This window comes from Myzus persicae, unplaced genomic scaffold, assembly GCF_001856785.1.
Source record: "Myzus persicae strain clone G006 unplaced genomic scaffold, MPER_G0061.0, whole genome shotgun sequence".
Taxonomy (NCBI): Eukaryota; Metazoa; Arthropoda; class Insecta; order Hemiptera; family Aphididae; genus Myzus; species Myzus persicae.
The window spans coordinates 118,467-141,030 of NW_019103928.1; the positions used below are offsets into that span (position 1 = coordinate 118,467).

General features: G+C 29.1%; 1 protein-coding gene across 1 annotated transcript in view; it reads left to right on the forward strand.

Moving 5' to 3' along the window:
* LOC111036458 (tachykinin-like peptides receptor 99D) overlaps positions 1 to 17,698 on the forward strand; it is an 84,336-nt gene extending 66,638 nt beyond the window's left edge. The window contains exons 5-6 of the mRNA XM_022318483.1: positions 5,710 to 5,802; positions 16,051 to 17,698. Of these exons, the coding sequence (XP_022174175.1) occupies positions 5,710 to 5,802; positions 16,051 to 16,471 (514 nt within the window). The 3' untranslated portion in view covers positions 16,472 to 17,698. The remainder of the gene's footprint in view (positions 1 to 5,709; positions 5,803 to 16,050) is intronic.
* The last annotated feature ends 4,866 nt before the right edge of the window (positions 17,699 to 22,564 follow it).

A 22,564-nucleotide genomic window follows, 5' to 3' on the forward strand; every position in this document is an offset into this window, starting at 1 on the left:
GCAACTGCGGGTCTTCTGCGGATTTAAGTACAAATAAGTCCCAAGAGAAATCCTGGATTCATGATTAAAAGAAAAATAAATGGCCACTGCATTTGAAATGAATGTTCATTTATGTGGTACCTAGTTTTGATAATAATTACTAATGGACACTAAATCTTTTGTAACCCACCGGCTGTCACACGGTAGTTGTTTATATTTGTGCAAAGTGTTGTGTAGATAATGAAAAAACTCCGTTATCCTCGCTGAAGTAATATCGTTTTTAATATTATGTTTAAAACTTTGTTAATTGTAGAAAACAAATAGATGGAATGCTTTTTAATTGTCATTTATTCAACTGTACAGTAAAATTAAAGCCGTGAAACGTACAACTGGCTTAACATCCATCAAACATTCAAATATTTAAACGTTTTTCTTAAATACGAGTTTTGAACATTAATAAAACTGCAGGTTTTGTATAGAATTTTAATTATATTAGAGTAAGCAGCTCTATTCACATATTACAATCGAGTTGTTTTGTCATTCTTTTCATCATTTAAATTCAACAAAACCATAGAACAAGATTCTTCTTTAACAAGCGTTTGATTCGTTACTTTACCGATGCGAAGAAGTAGGAAGTCAAAGTTAAACTACTAAAAATATAGCTTTGTGAGATGAAATAAAGTGGTAAGTACAGGTAGATCAGTGAACAGAAATGTCTAAAACGTTTAATTACGTATTCACTAGTTACAGGAAATACTGACATCGGATGACCTTTTTAACCAACCGGATGAGTCGATGAACACATATCATAGGCACCAAAACAATTACGCGATTTGTGTCTTGGTCTTAATCTAAACGGGTCTTGAGTGATTTAACAGCAACATAAAACATAGTCACAGTTTTTAGACACAAGTATATATATCGAGTCCTGATAATTGTTTTTATTAGGCAACGGTTTGGCGAAACGTTAGTGGTCTTTGAATTTTATTGTAACGTATAGAGAAGGATCGAAATTTTAGATAGGTATAGTTGCGAAAAAATAAAATTAAAGTGATTTTTACACTGTTGGCGACAAACAAATTTTATTGGATGGCATTAACTATAATTATTCAAGAAACTATGGAAGTTCATGATCGATTCATGGCACATCCTACTTAGTCATGTTATTTCCTATTATAACAAATCGAATGTTTCATTAAAAAAAAATATTTATTTAAAAATAGAAATATATTTACGTATGTTCAATTGTTTTAGAAATAAATTAAAATGGATCACATACGTATGGGTTAAAAGGGCGTAAATGGGTTAGAATTTTTTCCTAACAACAATAAACTAAAAACCTGAATAGCCGACATTAGCTTAGATCAACGTTAAACAACAGATTTTGTGTGCTGTTAGATTGGAATCTAATACTTTTGTACCGAAAAATTTCATAATCTTATCACGTCGCGTAGTATTTTTCTATTCGCGTGACGCAACGGCTTAATTAATTTAAACCATAAGGTTCATGTTAAGTTTAGAAGCAGAAACTTTAAGTTTGGACCTTAGTAAGTCCATACTATCGGAATATTTTAATTTTTGACGTGTGCTTAACGTGGTTACTTAATACATATTAAATTTCTTTGGGCCTTTATCGATTTTCGTATTTTAGTTTAATATAATTTCATCAAATGTATTCAACTGTGAAGCATACATTTTTTATTATGATAAACTAATTACTATTATTCTAAAATTTAATTTTAACCATTGGTGTCAATATTTGTTTACAATGATTTATTCATTAATTCATCACCCAACAAATTACCTAGGTAACCAAGAAAAAAAATATTTTTTTTCCGAAAAGAAAAATATAATTTAATTAAAAGTTTTGACTTTGAACTTTCTTTAATTTAACATGTCCAAAATAAATTAAAAATGTTATATTTAATATAATAATTTGCTTATATTATATTCTACTCACTCATTAATACAAGGTAGGTACCATAAATATTGATTCATAAATATCAGTTAAATAATATAAATATTAAAACTACAGGCCATAGTTGCTTTTTAGATATTTCGAAGGTCAAAAATAGTTGCAGAACTATTAATATTGGGGAAAATATGACAAATATTATCACTATTCATTACAATTATTTAAGTCTTCGATAAAGGTTCAAAATTTCAACTGCAAATAGAACTCTTTCAACATCAATCGGTTTCTTTATAATCCAAACACTTTAAAGACAATAATATTTTTAAAGTTGTAGTTTTTAACTATGTAGGTATACAAATTATTACTATATTATATCAAATATACATAATTTTCGATATCCTCGGAACCGAGGATTTTCTCCTATATCATAAAAAAAAACTTTGAAATATTGTATGGGTGAAACGCTTAAGACCTTATACCCTAATATTAAACGTTTAGTAGCAAATGGCATATGAATTGAACGGGTTACGCCCCCCCAATACGACGTCTGTGTTGTAAAAAATACTTTTCATATACAGATTTATCTTAGTATTTAATATTTCCAACATAAATATTATTATGTCACAATCGAAATATTATATATTTCTCTTGTCTGAAGTATCACAAAAATTACCATCATATAACCATATCATGTAGTAGGTACTAACGTCAATGTTATAAACAAGATTTAATTTTTTTTTAGCAATCCACAATCCAATAAAACCAGGGTTTTTAACCCGTGGTCCTTACTTTTTATTTTATTTGTTATTTGCGGCAGCGATTAGTTGTGTTTTCATTTGAACGTGTTCTGGTTGTTCTTGGTCGCATCTTAATCTGTAGGTACCGAACTTAAGTATAAAATTCCAATTTTTGAATACTTTTTGTTTTGTTGCATATTTAATGATATTTAAGGTACAATAGCGCATATTCATGCAATTTTAAGTGTTATAAAATACCAACCCTGGTAAGTAGAATAAGAACTCAAGTAGACGAAGTTCATCGACTGTGACACATGAACATTAGAATTTTCCAAAATCGGTTTTAACCGATAACTGATAACTGACAAGACTAAATCAACGGTTATGGACGATTAACCATTACCTATGTTTAAGACACATCTCCGTGTCGTGTCATGTTTTTAATGATCGCGTACCTTTGTGATGTGCATTTTTTATATTTATACCAAAATGCAATACTAATGAAATAAATGTTCAATATTATACCTTATGATAACATTTTATGATTTTTTGTAGTTTTCACTTTTCGGCACATAAATGTAACTACATGGACAAAAGTTGGTAACCATATGGTCACCACCTAGTTCAGCCAATCTGAGAAAATTATTTTACACATGACACGAAGTAGTGTGAACCCGACCGAAACGATTATCGATCACCACGAAATCAATCGTCGGTTTGAATGTTTTCACTGTTAACATAACTGATTGTTTTAGAAGCGGTTTTCAGCCTAGATCATCCAACCTTATAATCAGGGCTTGAAACCGATATTAGATACCGATTTTGAATACGGGTTAAAGATCCCCTCCCCCCCCCCCCCCCACACACACACACACAAACACACACGACAGACACACACACTTACAGCGATGGCGATACAATTGTTTCGGACACAATTTACCACCACCGCCAAGACAAATGAATTTTTCCGACACCACTACAGTGTGTGGAGACCACAAAACAGTTAGAATCCAAAATCGATATTGAAACTCAAAACAAAATCGGAAAAAATAAATACCGATATCCGAAACTGAAATCGAAATCGGAAAAATGTTTTCGGTTTCAAGCCCTGCTTATAAATTATAATAGATGGACTTCCCGTCGATTATTCATCGTGCGATCCTTATCACGGACGCTTACTTATGTATCCCGATGTCATTCTGTGAAGTGTGTGTGTGTAATACCTATACATGACATCGTTTTACAATTTATTGTGAAACTCAATATTGACAAATTATTTACCTGTTAACGGAATCTACAGCCTATAGCTCGTCTACTCCTGAAAAGAACAACGCGTGTATCGAGGCATTATTATTCATCCCGTTAGCCATCTATCCTATGATTAAAGTGTTTTTTTTTTAAATATTTTCGTGATATTTAAATATTTCCGAAACGGATAACAATTAATACTGCCCACGGACCAGTAGATTATATTATTTAGAGACTGCCCAAATACAAATTAAGTAGCTACATAATATTGCATAGCTCGAATCTGTCGAATATATTTGACATTTTTTTTAATAGTTGAATATAAAAATATTGTCTGAGACTGTCGAAACCTAATCCAATAAAATATGTACATTGTTCACAATTTTACTTACACAGAAGCATTAACGAATGCAGTTACACAGAAACGTTTGAAAGCATAAATATTATTATGGTATAAATTATATTTTAAAAAACATACACATATATATATATATATATATAGGTAAATAAATACTTACTGTAATAATATATACCTATGCTGGTACCTACATATGCATCGTACCACACAACCATCAAGTTTACTTTGATGCAAACATTACATAAGATTTGTTCAGCATTAAATATTTTGTCAAAGTGGTAAGTTAAGTTTGAAACGTTTCTTTAAGGTAATGCTTTAAAATGGTTTTTTACTTTTTGAATTGGAATTTAGCAAAATATTCGAACAAAAAACATAGGTTTTTGCTGAATATTATTTAACGAAAATCCAAATCCAATATTCGCATATTCAAAAATAATATCTATGTAAAAAGAGCGTATTCAAATTCAAATTGTCTTATTACGAATATTCTCATTACTATTATAAAATGTAGGTATGCATTTATATTATGTTTCTCATTTTTATTATTGATTTACCCATATAAAGTATTTCCATCATGGGTATTTATAGCATGTTTATTTTAAAATGTAAATGTACTTTTTTCCCGAAACTGTTTATTTTGAATATTATTGCTCACATTATTAAAGAACGGGCCACTTTACAGGAATAAGTCACGTATAAAATGTAAACAAAATATTTTTTTTTTCAATTTTTGGTAACCATTTTGATTTGTTGTAATATAACATTTTAAGTCAACAATATAAAATCGTCAGGTACCCTTTAAATATTTATATACTCGTTAGCAGATTCAACTCTTCAAACTACATTTTTACTCATTTTTGGTACTGAATAAATCGTATTTAACATAATCTCCCACAAAGTCATTAAAATCTAGAGTATATGAAAACCAGCATAAATAATAACATTTTTATTTATTTTTATTATTTATGTATACCTACTTTCTGATAAATATTTTACAAAGTTCATCATTTTGAAAATCTAGAATTTAAATGGTCAAAAATGTAATTCATAAATAAATTATTACAAATAATAATAAAACACGAATGCAATATTAATTTAAATATTGTCGAGTTACTGTATGTAATTATCAAGTAACAACATTGCACAGGCATATCATATAAGTATAATCTATATATTATTAGGAAATTAAATATATATTAAAAATAACATTTTTATGTACCTATTCGATATCTTTGTTTTTTACAGTGTGTGTAGTGAGACTGGAAAACTAACGTTTTTTCCTCTAAACTCGTACCTCAGAGTCGAGAATATGATACTATTAGCACTTTATTGTCATTTTTGATCACAATAGTATTATAAATGAAATACATATTGTAATCACGTGTTTTTCGTCGGCGCATCGGTCTTATTGTTCGCTTGTTATCACATATTATTGTATTTTATGTAAATATCTCGTCGTTTTTTTTTTTCAGATTCCGTCAAGGATTCAAGCAGTTCTTCTCTTTCGTGCCATGCATCAATGTGAGAACCGGTAGCCTGATCCGACGGGAAGTTGTCACCAGCAGGTACAGCTATAGCGGATCCCCGGACGCCCACTATCGGATAGTGCGCAACGGTAATAGAAAGCCCGGAAGGCGCAATGCGTTTTATGGCGTGCGCTGCATATATAACTGGTAGAGACCTGCACGGACGAAAACTGTTGACCCGATCCACCACGGCCCTCCCGACAAATTAAAAAAAAAAAAGAAAAAAAAATACATAAAAGAAAAAAAACAGCATTCGAGGAAAAACGCACTGTTGTTGAAACTTAAAATGTATTTTTTTTTTTTATGTTATAATTAGACCAGATGAACATAAAATAAAAATATCAAATCGAAAAATCACAAAATCATAAAATCTTAAAATCCAGGTGGAGCTCATTGGTTGGACTCTCTCAGAGTGTTGTGTGCAATATATCGAGAGCCTACTTTTTGAATTAAAACTTAATATGATATTCAAATACGACCTATCTCGAATACATATCATACTCCTGAAAGTTCCTCTGAAATCACTTTGGTATTAAACTAATTTAACCCTTGTAGGTCAGATGGAGAGTGAGTGGTTTCGCGTTTAATGGTGGCTGTGAGTTAGGATGATGAAAAATTATGCCATCAGGGTAGTCAGGTATTAATCCAACTTCAAATTCCTATGTACCTACAGAGCATTCTACGCGAGATGATTTACTAATTTAAAGCAATGGGGTGTAAATGTGTAATGAAATTACTAAATATTTCTGTTGCTGCCTGAATTATTTTCTTATGACATCTACAATAACTATCTTTTTCTGTATTTTTAATTTTTGGTTTATGTTTAACGTTCACGTACACTTCGTCACTCATAAAAATTAAAAAGTGTGAAAATTCAGTAATTTATAATATAATTATGAGTGTTATATGCTGCATATTTAAATGAATCTTATTCAATTTCAAATACTATGAATAGCTTTGAAATGTTACCGACTATTAAAGTAAAAACTAAGTAAATAGAAAAATATTTTGTTGATAAATAATTAATTCCAACTTTTATACTAAAATTCTAGTGTTTCCTTCGCTTAAAATGATTTATTTCAAAAACCGATATAATATGAAGTTAATCAAATAAAATTGTGCAACTGGACTATTTAAAAAGAAAAAGATCTTAATTAATTGTTTTAGTATTATTTTGTGATTTATAATATGAAAGAAAAAATACTGAAATGTGAATACTTTTTTTCTCTCTAAAATCACACATTTATGATATTGTTTCAGTATTGCAGTTTTAAATCTGCATATAGATATCATTCAAACTAAAATTTTAAATCTCTTCGTAGAAAATATAAAATTATTAGTCTGAATCATATAGTTTCAATTTTGATTGAACTTATATAAGCCATATTAAGATTATTCAATAAACGGCATACTACATACAATTTCTAGAAAATTATATTTCTCTACAAAAAAAAGTATACAAGCATATTACTGAATCAATTTATGAGCGATTTGAGAAACCGTTTTGAATTTACAACGTAATAATAATATTTTGTTAAAATAATTGAACGAAACGTCGGTTTGTGACAAAACAAAATATATTTTTAACACCTATTATATATTCTGTAATTTACTAAATATTATGTACATAAAACAATGTCCTTCTAGTTTTGTTTGTTGATTGTTTTTCCTTGCAAGTACAAATTGATTGCCTTGCATAGTACCGTTCAGACTAGGTTTTCAACATTAAGTAAATAATGAAAACCTCACATACTGTGCTAAAACAGCCTTATATTTATAGAACCAATTCATTACTCATTCAATTCAGGGTCTAAAATATCTTTGTAAGCCATTAGGTAATAAAAAATGTATAAATACGATGGTCGATATTTTTACTTTTTTGTCGTATTATTTCCAATCAATTATATATTTGTAGGGTAAATAAAATCATCATGCCGAAGAAAAATAACTTCTGTACACACTTTTCTACTATTGCATTCATATTTTTATTTCTAATTAAGTTATAAGTACTAGTGTAAAAAATGATGCTTAAGAATATATAATAATAAATGTAATGCAATAACAATTTTATTTCTTCCAGGAAATCTTTATTCCAATTAAAACTTTTTATAATTATTTCTACTTAAATACGTTTTAAGTTCGAGCAAGCCCAAGTGATATACATTTAACTATCACGATCAAATTGAATACAACGGGTATCTTACAATTGTTTTCTGTTTTATATTTAACTTGAGCGATAAACAATACGAAGTACAATGTACATATAGTATAATTATATATTATACATTATAACCCTATACATCAATGTGCGTGGAAAAAAATTAATCACCAAACACAACGTATTATCTGACATTTCTTCAAATGGTACTTATATTCTACAATCTTATTTATTTCCGTAACATTCTTCTTCAGATCAAAATTATTTTTAAATTATTAAGTAGTATAACATTATGTAGAATGAAGGAATGGGCTAGATGAAGATCAATATGATCGGAAAGTCAAAACTAATAAATTATAACAGTGGTAATTAAACCGATTGATAAGACAAAATATAACGATAAGAGTATAATTTTGAAGATTTATTTTCTATATAGACATGTTTATAGTAGTTGTAAACTCATAACTGAATATTTGAATAACATGAGTTATAATTAGCAACATTTTTTGTTATTTAAATACTTTGTAAATTTCAACACTTGTACAGGTAAAATTAATACTAATCCATAAATTAAAATTTAGAAATGTTCCGATTTATATAAAATAATAATTTGCGATATTGTAATATCCACGAGGTGTTAATATAAAATTCTCCATAATGGTTATCCCGTGATCAAAACGCAATAATATAAGAGAAAAACTTTAGACTCAAATTGAAATTTTTGACAATTTCCTGTTTTATAGCGACGTAATTTAGCTGCATGAATCATGTCTTCCTGTACATCATTGTATCTCAGAAAAATAAGTACCAACGCAAAATGCAATCAAAAAAATAATAAACAAAATTAATAAGGAAACCGTTCCATTCCAGTGGTACTTATATAATATAATAACAAATAATAATATACTGCTCTCTTTTGTATGATACTTATACACAAGAACAGTAGTTCATGTATATTAAACTCAGTATTTTTATGGCGTAAACGGTTTGTTGATTTCGGCTTTCACAAGAAACCATTCATTTTGAGATAATATATGAAGTGAGTCAAGAAGTTTAAAAGTTACAGTATCCTGGTAATTTTTATTTCCAAGAGATAGCTAGCAGATATTATTTAATATAATATGCCATTTTAAAATTTAATTTCCTTATCATCAAAGACTATAGAACGATAGATTCTTTCTGAAACGAAGTCAAAATTGAATTTTGTGACATTTTTTATTATTAATAAAAATTGTAACTTTATATTCATTATACCCTACTTAATATGTACATAACGGGTGAATTTTTAAAGTACAGCCCTTGTCTATGTTTTTAATTTTTATTTAATTTTTGATCTATTATCTATCATATTTATCATAGTCTAATCTCTGAAAGCATACTAAAGCTGCATATTTTTTTTAGAAAATAATGTCATAGAATTACAGTAATATTATATATATAGTTAATTCATTTTATACCATGGTTAGAGTTATATTATTTAAAAGTTTAAATGGATAAAGTAAATCAACACAAATTATCTGGTTATCTCCTCAACATTTAATTGTTTATTTAATTTTATTTATTTATACCTTTTTGTATTTTAAAAAGAATAATTAAAAAACCTTTATCATTTTTAAAAATATAATGGTATAAGTATTTTGAAGCAGATAAAATTGAATAAAATAACTGCAATAGCATATGAACTAATATTTTATTTTAAGTTAATAACTTTTGACATAATTTTCTCGATCCTTGAGCTTTTATTGAAATCCCTACGAGTGAATAGGCAACGCATTATGAGTAGAATAAAGTTTTTAAAAGTCATAAAGCTAACGCTGTTTCGGTCAAAGGAAACATAGACAAAGTAGATATATCATTTCGATGTTATATTCATTATAAGTTATAATAAATATTCACCGATAGTATATGAGATCAAAATGTTTATAAAATATTTGATTTCAAATTTGGATTTTTCGTTTTCCGATTTCTAATCTTAGAGCAAAATCTTGGATTTAAATTATAGTTTCACCGTTGATCCGGGTGGCAAACAATTACAAGTAGATACGTCAATATTGTCACCTTAATTTTAGCTAGGTATGTGTTTAATATATTATACACTTCCAGATCCAAAACTTTAGACCGTTTGGCACTTTACTTATAACAAAGATAGAAAACAAAGTTATGTAATCAAAATGACTTAGAAACATTAATAACAATATGAATTTCTAAATAGTAATGAACAGTAGATATATATAGAATTAATAATAAAAAAATAAATAAATAAATAGTCTGTCGAAAAGTGATAGCTATAAAAGACCGAAAAAGCAAAATTATCGAAATAAAATAAGTACCAAAAACACTTTTTATCGATATTAATTCTATATGTTTCCGAATAGAACATAATATTAATATTTGATACACCACTATATTGGCGGTTGTTTTTTGGTTTTGTTTTATTTTTATTATTTTTCAGGAATTCTCTGATCACCACAACGTGTTACGGTTCTTCCTTTTGGTATTAAAAGAATTTCTATTTAAGTCAGTTTTAAATAATTCATTGTTAGTAGTAGAGCAAATATATTATTGTATACACGGTGGCAACTGTTGATGATCCTATTATCTACCAAGGATTGTCTTGAGAATTCAGTGCTCGATCTTATTCATTCTCTCCAACACCACGCACGTTTGCCTCAGACTGACAAATGCCCGGTACATGATTGTGTTTCGACATATTTTTCTTTGACTGTTAGTCTTTTTTTTCTCCACTGAAACCGTTCGTTCGTATTACACCCCGAGAATATTATGTATGACCTGAATCTGAGATTTTAAGAGCTCATGACAATGATAGTCTAGCTCCTTTAAAGTCGTAGCCATTATGAGTCAATACATTTTTTTTTTTGTGTTAACATTTGATTTGGCGAGTGGCACCTCAAGCACACTCGATATGATGTACACTAATTACCATGTATGGGGAGGGTGACACTGATGAGTGATGATATTATGTACCTGTGTGTAATACGTGGCACTTATAGGATAAAAGGGTGCGTTTTCATTGGATTACTTGGATTATTATCAAAACAACTAAACCGATACAAATAAACTGTCCATGTGTATTAAAATTTGATCAATGCTCACGATGTGAAAAAGATAACAGTGTGCAAATTAAAATGTTGTCTAATACTCTTTATATTGTTTTTTTATTTTAAATAATAAATGAGCCACGGATGAACGATGGATCCAAGATTTTGCTGAGCGATCTCCGTAAATGATTTAATTCCCTCTACCTGAAACGAGGTTTTCGGTTACTCGGCATCAGAATTATTATTGTATCCGTCGAAAAGTTTGTTCACCGACGATGTGACAATGACTGTATTAATATTCGTAAGCTGCAGTGACAGATGCGGAAGAGTAAAATAAATTTATAATCACCCAGATTCTTTAAAAAATATTTTATTGTTGTTATTTGTTTGTCTGTAAAATAATATGAAATATGTGGGAACATAAAGTTTATTTTTATCCCTTCCCCTGCTAGCTTGTATAATTTATCATTTAATCGGACATTTAGAAATGGGAAACCACAACTAATGACTACCTATAACAATAATAATAATAAACTCGTACTAAACAAGAATAATTATTCGTTTGTATAAAAAAAAATCCCGATGAGAAATTCATTTTAAAAAATGTGGTACAATATCATTATATTTTACTATTTAATATTGTAAGAAATCTAATTTTTCACACTTTACAATCATTTTTGAGATAATTTCCTAAACACTGCAAATGTGAACACAAATGAAAAATGTCGGTAGTTTTTTTTATTATTCTTATTTCTGCTCAGAAAACAGTTTAAAATATAAATTCAATACCTAACCTTACTGCCAGTGAGAAACGATGAACACTTTTTCGTATTAATTTAAGTTAAAGTTCTATGATATCTCACCAATAGTGTATTACCGCTATGTGTTTATATTAAGTTTAGTACGAGTGAGAAACGAAGATAACAAACGTACACGCCATGTTTAGTTAGTTTATACTTATATAGGTATATAATATTATGTATATTGAATTGGTATCCTTTCACATAGTTTTTTTATACGTTGTTACTAGGCATAGTAGTTTTGAACGAAGCCGAATGACGTTGTTCAATTAATGCTATTTGATTTTCCAGTTAATCTCAAGTGCCCAGAGAGATTGAGTTACGGAATATTGGAATAACCGGAATTAGGTACCTAAACTTAGGTTTCTAAACTTATGCAACATATTATAATATAATATTAAATTATTAACTTATTGTAATATAACAATGTAAATAATTCACATTTCAACTGGTTTAAATAAATTGTTTTCACATTTTTAAATTGAAAGTAAATTGTTAGGTTTTGATTGTTAAGTGGTTCACCTAGAATTATTATTTTTAATTAAAACATTTCTAGTTCTATTGATTAAAATAAAAGATCATGATAAACAATATAGACAATAGTGTAATAATATATTGGATTATTATGTTTATCTGTATACTTATGAGTTATGACCTGTCGGTTGTTACTTTTTATTTACATACAGAGTGATCCAACACGTATGCTCACCCCCCTCTTTTTCTTTAATAATGAAGTTTTTCAAAATCTGATTTTTGGAATCTTCAAATATACTCAAAGACCATATTTTCATATTCTTGAGATTTTCAAATGAGAACCCGCTTTCTTTTCTTTAAATTATTTAGCGGATAATATTTTTGAGGATTTTGGTATATCGAAATCAAAATTTGAAAGAGTGGTTTCCTAGTTATTGGACAATTTGTACTAAGAATAATAGTCCATAATAGGGATATGCTTATACAGTTCTACACATGGAATAAGAAAAATAACTAAATAAACCAAGTAGGATCTTACTTGCTATTTACCTAAGTGTTTGACTTAATAAATATAAAATGACGTATTATTTTATATTATGTGCATAAACACTATAAACTATAGATAACAACGTATACTATGTAAGCATATCCTTCTTCCCTATTATAAAGTATATTATGCTTAGCACAAAATGTATAATAACTAGAAAACTACTTGTTCGAATTTTGATTTCAATGCATCAAAATTCTCAAAAAAATTATCCGCTAAATAATTAACAGTAAAAAAGTGGGGTTCCCATTTGAAAAACAAAAGTTTGTATCACCACATGACACTTCTTAAGTGGTACAAAAAATCTCAAGAATATGAAAATATGGTCTTTGAGTATATTTAAAGATTCTAAAAATCAGATTTTGAAAAAATTTAATTATTAAAGAGGAAAAGGGATAGCATACTTGTTGGATCACCCTGTATTCAATATGTGACTATTTTTTTTTCTTACTGTATCATTTTTGCTATATCGTGGGAGGTTGTCATAAGGCTGTTTTAACAAATTGACTTCAAGAATTTCATACTTGACACTCAGTTTCTCTGTAGAATTATTATAGTTAAACAATTTTTTATATTAGACTTTCTTATCTCGTTGTAGTTAATTTGTTTTGAAAAAACTAAATGCAAATCCAATTTTCAACTATTTTTAATCTTTTATGCTTTTGGAGTGGAAAATGTTGTTGTGTAAACATCGAGTATATTGATTTTATATTAATATAGTTTATAATTTATAGTAAAAGTATACAATAAATTCCCTGCCATCGAACTCCTCTTATCTGAACTTTAAATGATTAAAATTTATAATGCAACAAACCAAAGGTTCAATATTTATACATCAAAATCATAAAAAAAAATATTATTCTTGTATGCTTGAAATGAAAGTAGATATTTAAAATTTTGTTTGTAAATCAATATGTTTAAAATGGGACTAAGTTTAGTCAGTGCACAATTACTTCTGTAAACCAAAACATTCTATATAGGTAGTAAAAATACGGCATTTTCAATCTGTAACCTCTTAAACGTGGGTTGATCTAATTCGTATATTATAGTCGTATATAATACTATTAATAGTAATTTATATTATATTATAATTTATAACTTTTTTTAATTCATAATTCATAATACATAACAGAACTTGGCTACGATATACGGAATACTCTAAGACGATAAATATTTAAAAAAAGTTTAAAACCTGAGATCCACTAACCGAAAAAATAAACTAATATTCTGATAAAAAAAGCAATAAATCACTTTAATTTAGTAGAGATAAAAAATAAAAATCAAACTCGGCAATTCGTAAACAATACAAACATATATTTTTAAAAAATATTCGATGTTGTAGAATTGAATATAATATTATAATGTAATATATTCGATTTCCAACGTGTGTTATATCCTAAAACAACGAGCCTCAGTCCAAGTTTGAATCCGTAAAAAGCAAGCTTAACCCTTATAAATGTTGACCATTATCCAAGCTTACTGTATTAAGATGGCGGTAGTCTTAAGATTATATATATATATACATACCTACTGACTCAAAACATTCTTACTCAATGTCTAATATATATATATATATTATATTATAGGATGCCATGTATTTTTATTTCGCAGTGTATTGTTTTGTTTTGCCACTATAATCTCTTTCTCTCGTTGCGTCTTAGACGGAATTTACGCGGTTGCACTAGAAAATAAAATATTTCGCCGACTACACTGCAGTGTATAGCAGTACTGAGTACATACTATATATATAATATATTATATTCAATGCTGAACACAACTTTGGTTTTTTTTTCATTCATAATACAAGCCTTGTAAAGAGAATATTTTATATTTGAACATTTTTCTATATTTTTAATTTCAGTGCAAACAGATGATTATAATAACTGTACTAAGTACCTTTTTTTAAGATTTCTATTTCAATAGCATTTTCGCAATATTTTATTATTTGAACCTATTAAATTATAACCAGAAACCACGTGATCCCAAAATATTTGTGTAATTTATAATATTATATGCTTCCCAAATCGAGAAAATGATTTTACCGTTTTTACAGCTTATTCGACCAAAAAATGTCGTAAATTAAACGTCTCTTTCTTTTACCTTTGTTATCTAATTCTATATGTTGTAACATTATTATCGAGTGTAGTGGCGGCTTACATTCACATTATTATTTTATACTGTAGAACGTTGAACACAGAACTATAAAAAACAAATATAAGTTTCTTCTATATTATATTGGTGGGTACAGCTGTGCTTTCGTCTTAACATCGAGTGGGCCGATATAAATCTTTAAGTAGGGTACTTATTACCATTGGTAGACGATTGTATAATATATATAGATAATAAACGTAAATATTTACACTGATTATATTGCAGATATGTCTATGATTTTGGAAAATAAATGTGTAAACCAAATCTAACCATGTTGGTATATAACTGCTGAACGCGAAACCGTCGAGTACGGTGGAGGGTTGAGATTTTTTCACCGTGAATCAGATTAGACTTTTTATATTTGCCCCAGGTAACAGGTACACAATAATATTTATATTTTATTGCAATGGTTGCAATAACCATGTTTTTTTTTTTAAGAACCCATAACTAAAAAGTATCTTGACAATTTACTTCCGGCTGTTAAGCCAGACTCTCAGTCCCACCGGAAAATTTGCATCCTTGTTTGTATATATTATACAACGCTTTATAGGTACCTACGCTTTGGTCATAAACCTCGGATTCACCGGGTGAAACGTTTAATCGCGTCTACAGGTATACCGAGTGCTTTGCAGACGGTTTACGACTTTGGTATTGCTATTCCATGGTGCGGCATAGAATTGCAAAAAATCCGCATTTGGGTGAGAAAAAACAATCAAGACAGCGGACAAAACAAATAATTTATTTAAAAAACATTCACTACTTTCCCCGTTCAGCAACTCGAAATAAAAAATAATATATATGTGAGTCCAGATAGTTAAGCACTACAATGAAACCTCAACTCGACGTTTTAGTATTCTAAATTCTAATTAGTCATCGAATCTATAGGTAATATTGTCTGCAGCATGTATACCACTTTCATATCTAAAACTAAAATATTGTAAATATTACATCCAACACCAAACCAGCAGTTTCAGAGATATCAGGAGTCCACTGTTTTTGATCATTATGTTGTTTTTTAAACTTCACTCGTTATTATAGATGAAAATTATTATATTATGTAGACGTACCTATTCGTGTTTGTGTTTTTATTTTTTGCAGGCACCGTTTGCATACCCTTGAACCACCTGTGCGCCGACACCGGGAGAGGTCACTTGAAGGTGCCGACCGCTCATTGGAGGCAAGCGAAAAAACACGGCATCGACAGCAGCGTTGGCGAGATGAGCAGCACCAGCTTCAGCAACACGGCAACGGTGGCGGGGGAATCGATTGCCATAACGAGTACACCGACCTACAACAAAAACAGCAGCATCAACTGCGGAGAAGGCAGCCAGAGGACCGGTCTAGGAAAAAATGCAAGTTCCGCATCCTGACGACAACCGTCACAAAAGAACGACGGGGACCGCGGTCTCCACCACCGTCGGTCGTCGGCGATCGATGTTACTACTCCGAGGAATGCTGCAAAACAGCAGATTTGGATTTAACGACTGGGCTGGTCACTCTGTCCTCGGCAACCACTTGATAGATCCTCTAGATGTGCGTGAAGATGCAAGTTCTCTCTCAATACTACTTTGATAATACTTTACGAATACAATAATCGTATTTCATAATTCAAATTTAAGTGTGTGTGTGTGTGTGTGTGTGTGTGTGTGTGTGTGTGTGTATGTGTGTGTGTGTGTGTCCGGGCGCTTGTTTGTGGAATATCAGTGTACGAAAGTCTAAATTATTTGAGAGAGAGAGATAGTGACTTACGATCGCCTGAATCTGATCTTCCATAAAATAATCCCCCCAAAAAAATTCTTCCTGTAAAAATTAAAACAACTTATTAATGTACTCAATTAATATTAAAAGTCTATCTTGGACAAATTTCAAACGAAATTGCAGCTACCCACCAGTAGCCATTGTGTGTACTGTGAGGCCACTGGTACAAAATACCAAACATGAAGAAGAACGCTTGGGCAACGGACACACGCAGTTTAATCATATTATATTATGATAAATTCTTATAAAATTTAAAATATCTTGTTCGCACTGTAGTACATCCGTACAATATGTATGCAAATAGCACTAGAATATTTTAAATTGTTTTTTCCGAGAGCATTTATGGCGAATAATAAAACCCTAAGAAAATAATATATTTGGTATACTCTTGTCTCCACCAAAATTCTGAAAAGGTGATTTTTGATCTCATTCTAAACATAAATATTGGTAGTTCATATTCTCACACAATTTTAACGATATATATATATATATATATCGGTACAAATACTACAAACTATTATTTTAACGTTTCAAGAATTAATCACAAGCAACGCAACTATTAAACGAGATGTTTACATTACCCAATTCGGTGTAGTTTAAATCTATTCAAGTATTCAAACCTTATACTAAAATTTAGCATATTTGTCTTTATTAAAATTTACTCTTTTTGTGATATTTTTTTCCACTTGAATAACCCTATCATAATGTTTAATAAAAATACTATGTCTTCAAAATAAGTATTTTTTATTTTTCATGTCATAATCAGAAATAGATGTTATCTACATTGAGTCGTGGGTAAAGTAAATATTTTATAAACACTAAATGACTTCTTTATCTTGAACACACTATGATAGACTAAATACAAACAGACAGGAAATACTTCATAGGGCTTACAGCACAAGTTCAATTAAATCTTTTTTATCAAATCCAGCTCTGATAATATTTTTTTTCTTAAGTAAAACAAATAACTCTTTGAACATTAATCTAATTAAATTTAGTTTACCATTGTTATTTTTTACTGTTCAAAGTGCAAAAACAAAAACAAAATAAACGATTTTCTACTTGGTAAATAATGAATAATTAATAATTGATGAAAAGATAATAATTTTGAATTTTTATAATAATTATTACTTTCATATTTATTTTTTTTTATTGATTTAAAGATATTACTATTCAAAAATCCAAAAGCTAAAACACATTATCACATTATGCATCCATACAACATACGACTAAAATCTTTATACTACAAAACTAAAATCAAATCATAGCATTTAGTGAAAGGTCTCTTGAGCGTACAACTCATTTATTTATTACATTAGTAAAAATCACTACTACCAATGTACTTAAGTGACATTATTGTATATATATTTTAAATGTATATACAATATCCAAGTTTATCTTGGTGCACGGCAATTAAACGAAATCTTTGATTCTAATTCGTAACGTATAGCCGTTGAATAACAGTAATTTAAACATTTATTTTCATTTTCTTTTTTTCGGTCAACTACCTGCAAGAAGAGCTTATAAAATAGCCGAAACGCCACGGCTGCCACCATCTCTCCTCCTACGAATACCGCTTATAATTTAATAATATGTACCTACGTGCGCGTCCGTATATAAGGATTACGTGTGATTTTAATCCATTACACAAACCCTCCGTGCGAGTCGTTGATGCTGTGTAAATGCATTCAAAGTCCTCGTTTCACGGCTAATTCCTCGTTCGTACGATAAAACTTGGCCGTTTCGCAATAGCGCTCTAGGAAATCACGTTCTATTTATACATGAAATGTCAATGGATACAATTTATTAACGTGTGCCTAACTTGTTGAATAATATCCATCAATAATGTTCAATAATTGGACAGAATTATTTTGTTCTTTGCTGTTTTTTCATATTTTCTCGAACTCGATGACATTTTTAAGAATAATTTAAACCCAAACTAATATATTTATATAATATTAAGTCACCAATCGTCGCATTGTTTGTACAGCGCGATTTTGGATGCTTTTTAATAATCGACTTAACCGAATCTAAATGAGGAAAAAATAAATACAACTCAACTTATCTACCTATATCTTTTTTGTTAGCTGAATTGACTACGTCGTATCATTTCACTCAAACCATACTATTAATCTACTGCCAGAATCACACATCATCCTATTTCCAATATTATTATCAAAATATCAATGTAGATACTCATTTCATGGTAGACAGACAAAAATTAGTCTTATGTGAGGACCTAAAAATTTTGTATGACCTGCCTTAAAACGATCGATAATATTTTAACACTATTTTTTCTTACCAATTTGCATTGAAGTAAATTAAAAACATTTTGTTGCAGACCTTAATTAAAAGTATGTATTTTATTAAATTAAGTATATTCTTCATACATTTTTTATTAGCGTTGCCCATATACAATCACCATTAAAATTTTTACATAATTCGTAACTATGTATAAACTTAACCCATACTATAGTATGCTTAACCTCATACCCACAAGTGCAACTTTTTGGACATATTCATGTCCCCCGTACATAGATTAGGACAATCTAAATCTATGTGAAGGCATATTTAAATTCGTATAAATACTACCAACACTTTAAGTTTGAAAAATTAAAAATATACATTTTTACATATGTTTTCATCGAAAATAATTACAGAAAATAATAATGCATGATTATGTAACGTAAATCTTTACTAAAGTTTTAAACAAAATTAGCGTTACTGCAACATTTTAAGATCCATCATTATCGTATCTGTTGTATTACATATAACAACCCTCACTATTGTATTTTACCTTCGGAATATCGTATTGCTTTAAAATTATTACGTATCTTATACTTAACATAAATATTTTACTTCAATTGACTGTGTATGGAACTACCAAACTGGATAATAACTTCCTGTTATAATAATGCATAGTAAAATACTAAAATATACGGAAAATAATTCAACTTTTGAGTGAAAAATAAATATAGAAAAATAACATACTATATGACATCAAACCAAATAATTAAACGACAAAAGAAGCTGGGTCAGTATTGGTAATTTTCATCCTACACGAAGAGACCCGAGAGCGTAATATCAGTAATACTAGGGAACTTTTGAAATTATAATGTGGGTAAGTAAACTATGTAATTTATTCTATTTTACCGTATAACAATGTAGGTATATGTATTTAAAAAAAAAATAAAAACATTTAAGACACTTCTAAGTATTTCCAATAAATCTACCGTGATAATTGTGTAGTGAATAAGATATATTTAGTATAAATACAGCTAATCATAAAGATTTTCGTTGAAAACAATTTTGTGGATCCAACAAGATATACTGACATAGTTATATATAAGGAAATGATATACTTAAATAACTCTATGAAGTACTATAAGTCGCGTAGCCATGGGGGTTATGGGGTAATTGTAGCCCCAACCTGAAATTTTTAGATAATTAAAAATGTATTTCTATAGTCTATGAGAGTTACTTCGAATAGAAATTATTAGTACAGTAACCAAAACCTAAAATAAAATCTGAGCATCAGCATGCAAAACTCATGGAAGGCATAACCCTAGTTAAACCAATTTTGTGTAAACACATTATCAGCCAGTCAGCCGTATCAGACCGTTCACTTCAAATGAAATAATATAGTGAAATATTTTCTTGGGGACTACCTCTCTGCCGCTCTAAGTTCATGAAAATAATAATAATTTTTTTTTTCTTCACGTACACGTACACAATGAAATCTTTCGACAGTAATCAGTACATAATAATAATATAATAGCGTGCGTTGCGAACCTTATGTCTCTCGTTCACCAAAATACGTGACGTCCTTATTTTTATTGTTTTTTTTCTCATATTCGATGACCGTTTGAAATATTAAATTGCTCGTATGCCATAGCATACACACATCTACACACACATACATACATATATACATACATAGATTTTTACAAAAGAAACTAATGCGTAATGACATTATCCTTACCGTCAATAACTGAAACTGACCTGCAAAGCAAGTATTTCGGGCGCCCTATCCAGAGCACGTGTATGTATAATTGTATGCATTGTATATATTATAATAAATAATATAAAAATAAAAATATATGGTTGCATCCACTTTCCCAAAAACTTTTACATATAGCTTTTTGGCACACAGTTCATACTTAGGAGAAAAAATCACTATACAAAAAATAAACTGTAAAATTCGTCATACCGACACCAATGTCGACTATTTCTAAACGATACCATTACATTGCCCTATCTCCATATCACATAATATATATTATACACATGCAGGCCGACCAGACATGTCGAAACACAAAGTGTGTTCTTACACATACATCGAATAAAATATTTATCATAATATTTACCTATTTGTCGTTTCACTGTTACGTATTTCCCCAGTAGAGCCCTTTCCTCGTAATTTATTGTTTCATGACTTCAGCACCGCTTGACCTTGATTGTGCCAAAATACATATTGCCATAATACTATACGTTCCTAAACACTATATACTCGTATATTATGTACCTATATGTATAATGTATATATTATAATATTAAGTACCTATATTTAATCCATGAGAATAATATTGTGTGTAAAACTTTTATTATTACGCATTATTTATATTGTTGTTACCTATTGATGTTGTTGTTCTTTTTGTTGTTATTGTTGTTACTGTCGATTATGTTTTTGCTGCACGAAGGAACAGAATAATATATGAACACAAAGTTTTGAAGCAATACAAGTTATATTATATCATTAATATGTTTACCTACAGGCTTCACTAATCCACGAATGATGTTGATTTTATTTATTTTTCAAAATTATATTGAATACTTAAAAATAAAATATCATTATTACAATATATTGTATATATTTAAAACGGTTGATGACTGTAATTAAAACATATTAGTACGTATCCCTCAATAATATTATTGTTCCATTTAATAATTTTGTTCAAATGCCACTTTAAGTATAGTTACTTGCGTTGAATCTTCGTAATTATTACACGGAGACCTATACAACTCATTCCAATATAAATTTAAGTCCCCAAAAACAAAAGCTAAATGTTCGGTAACAATAAATCATTGATGCCCCTAATTATTTTGAACATATTTTAAAATTAATATTATTATTGTATAATATTATTGTAGATATTAGATAGATAATATTATAGTTAATAGATTACCAGGCAGCGCGTGCATACTCGAAAATATAAACCTATCAACAACACTTGCTGCAGGTACTATCGACATTTATTTTATATGAATTACATTAATCGTTCGTACTCCAATAATTTTGAGTTACCATATGTGATTATTTTTAATTGTACCTATTTAACTTAAGGCTATGAAATATTATATTGTACGTGTGTGTGTTTATGTGTGTTTTTTTAAATAAATGCTTTTAACTGTAAAATATAATAGTCTGTTTATTTATTATATTTTTTCCATAAGGCGGATAGGGCCATCATCCCTCGGTGGGTATATAATACGCTCTGCCACCACCAGAACCTACGTGGAAAAGGCGAGAGCTAATACAGAAAAGCACAACTATAAATGTAAAAATAATATAAGCAGAACTAAAAAAAATAATAACAATAATAACGATAATACATTTGCAAAAACAACGACAATGGCGGAAATACGGCTTTGAGCGCTATAAATATGCAAAACATGCGTATAGCAGTCGGTGCTTGGATTAAAATTTGAATTTAAAAATAAACATAATAGGCCACGAGAGGCTGAAAATCATCTCACAAAAACGGATGAATTCCAATATGTATGGTTGTATGTGGTATTTGTAAGTGAATAACACCACTCCTTCTATAATAAAGGAGTACACTATTTAACTTCT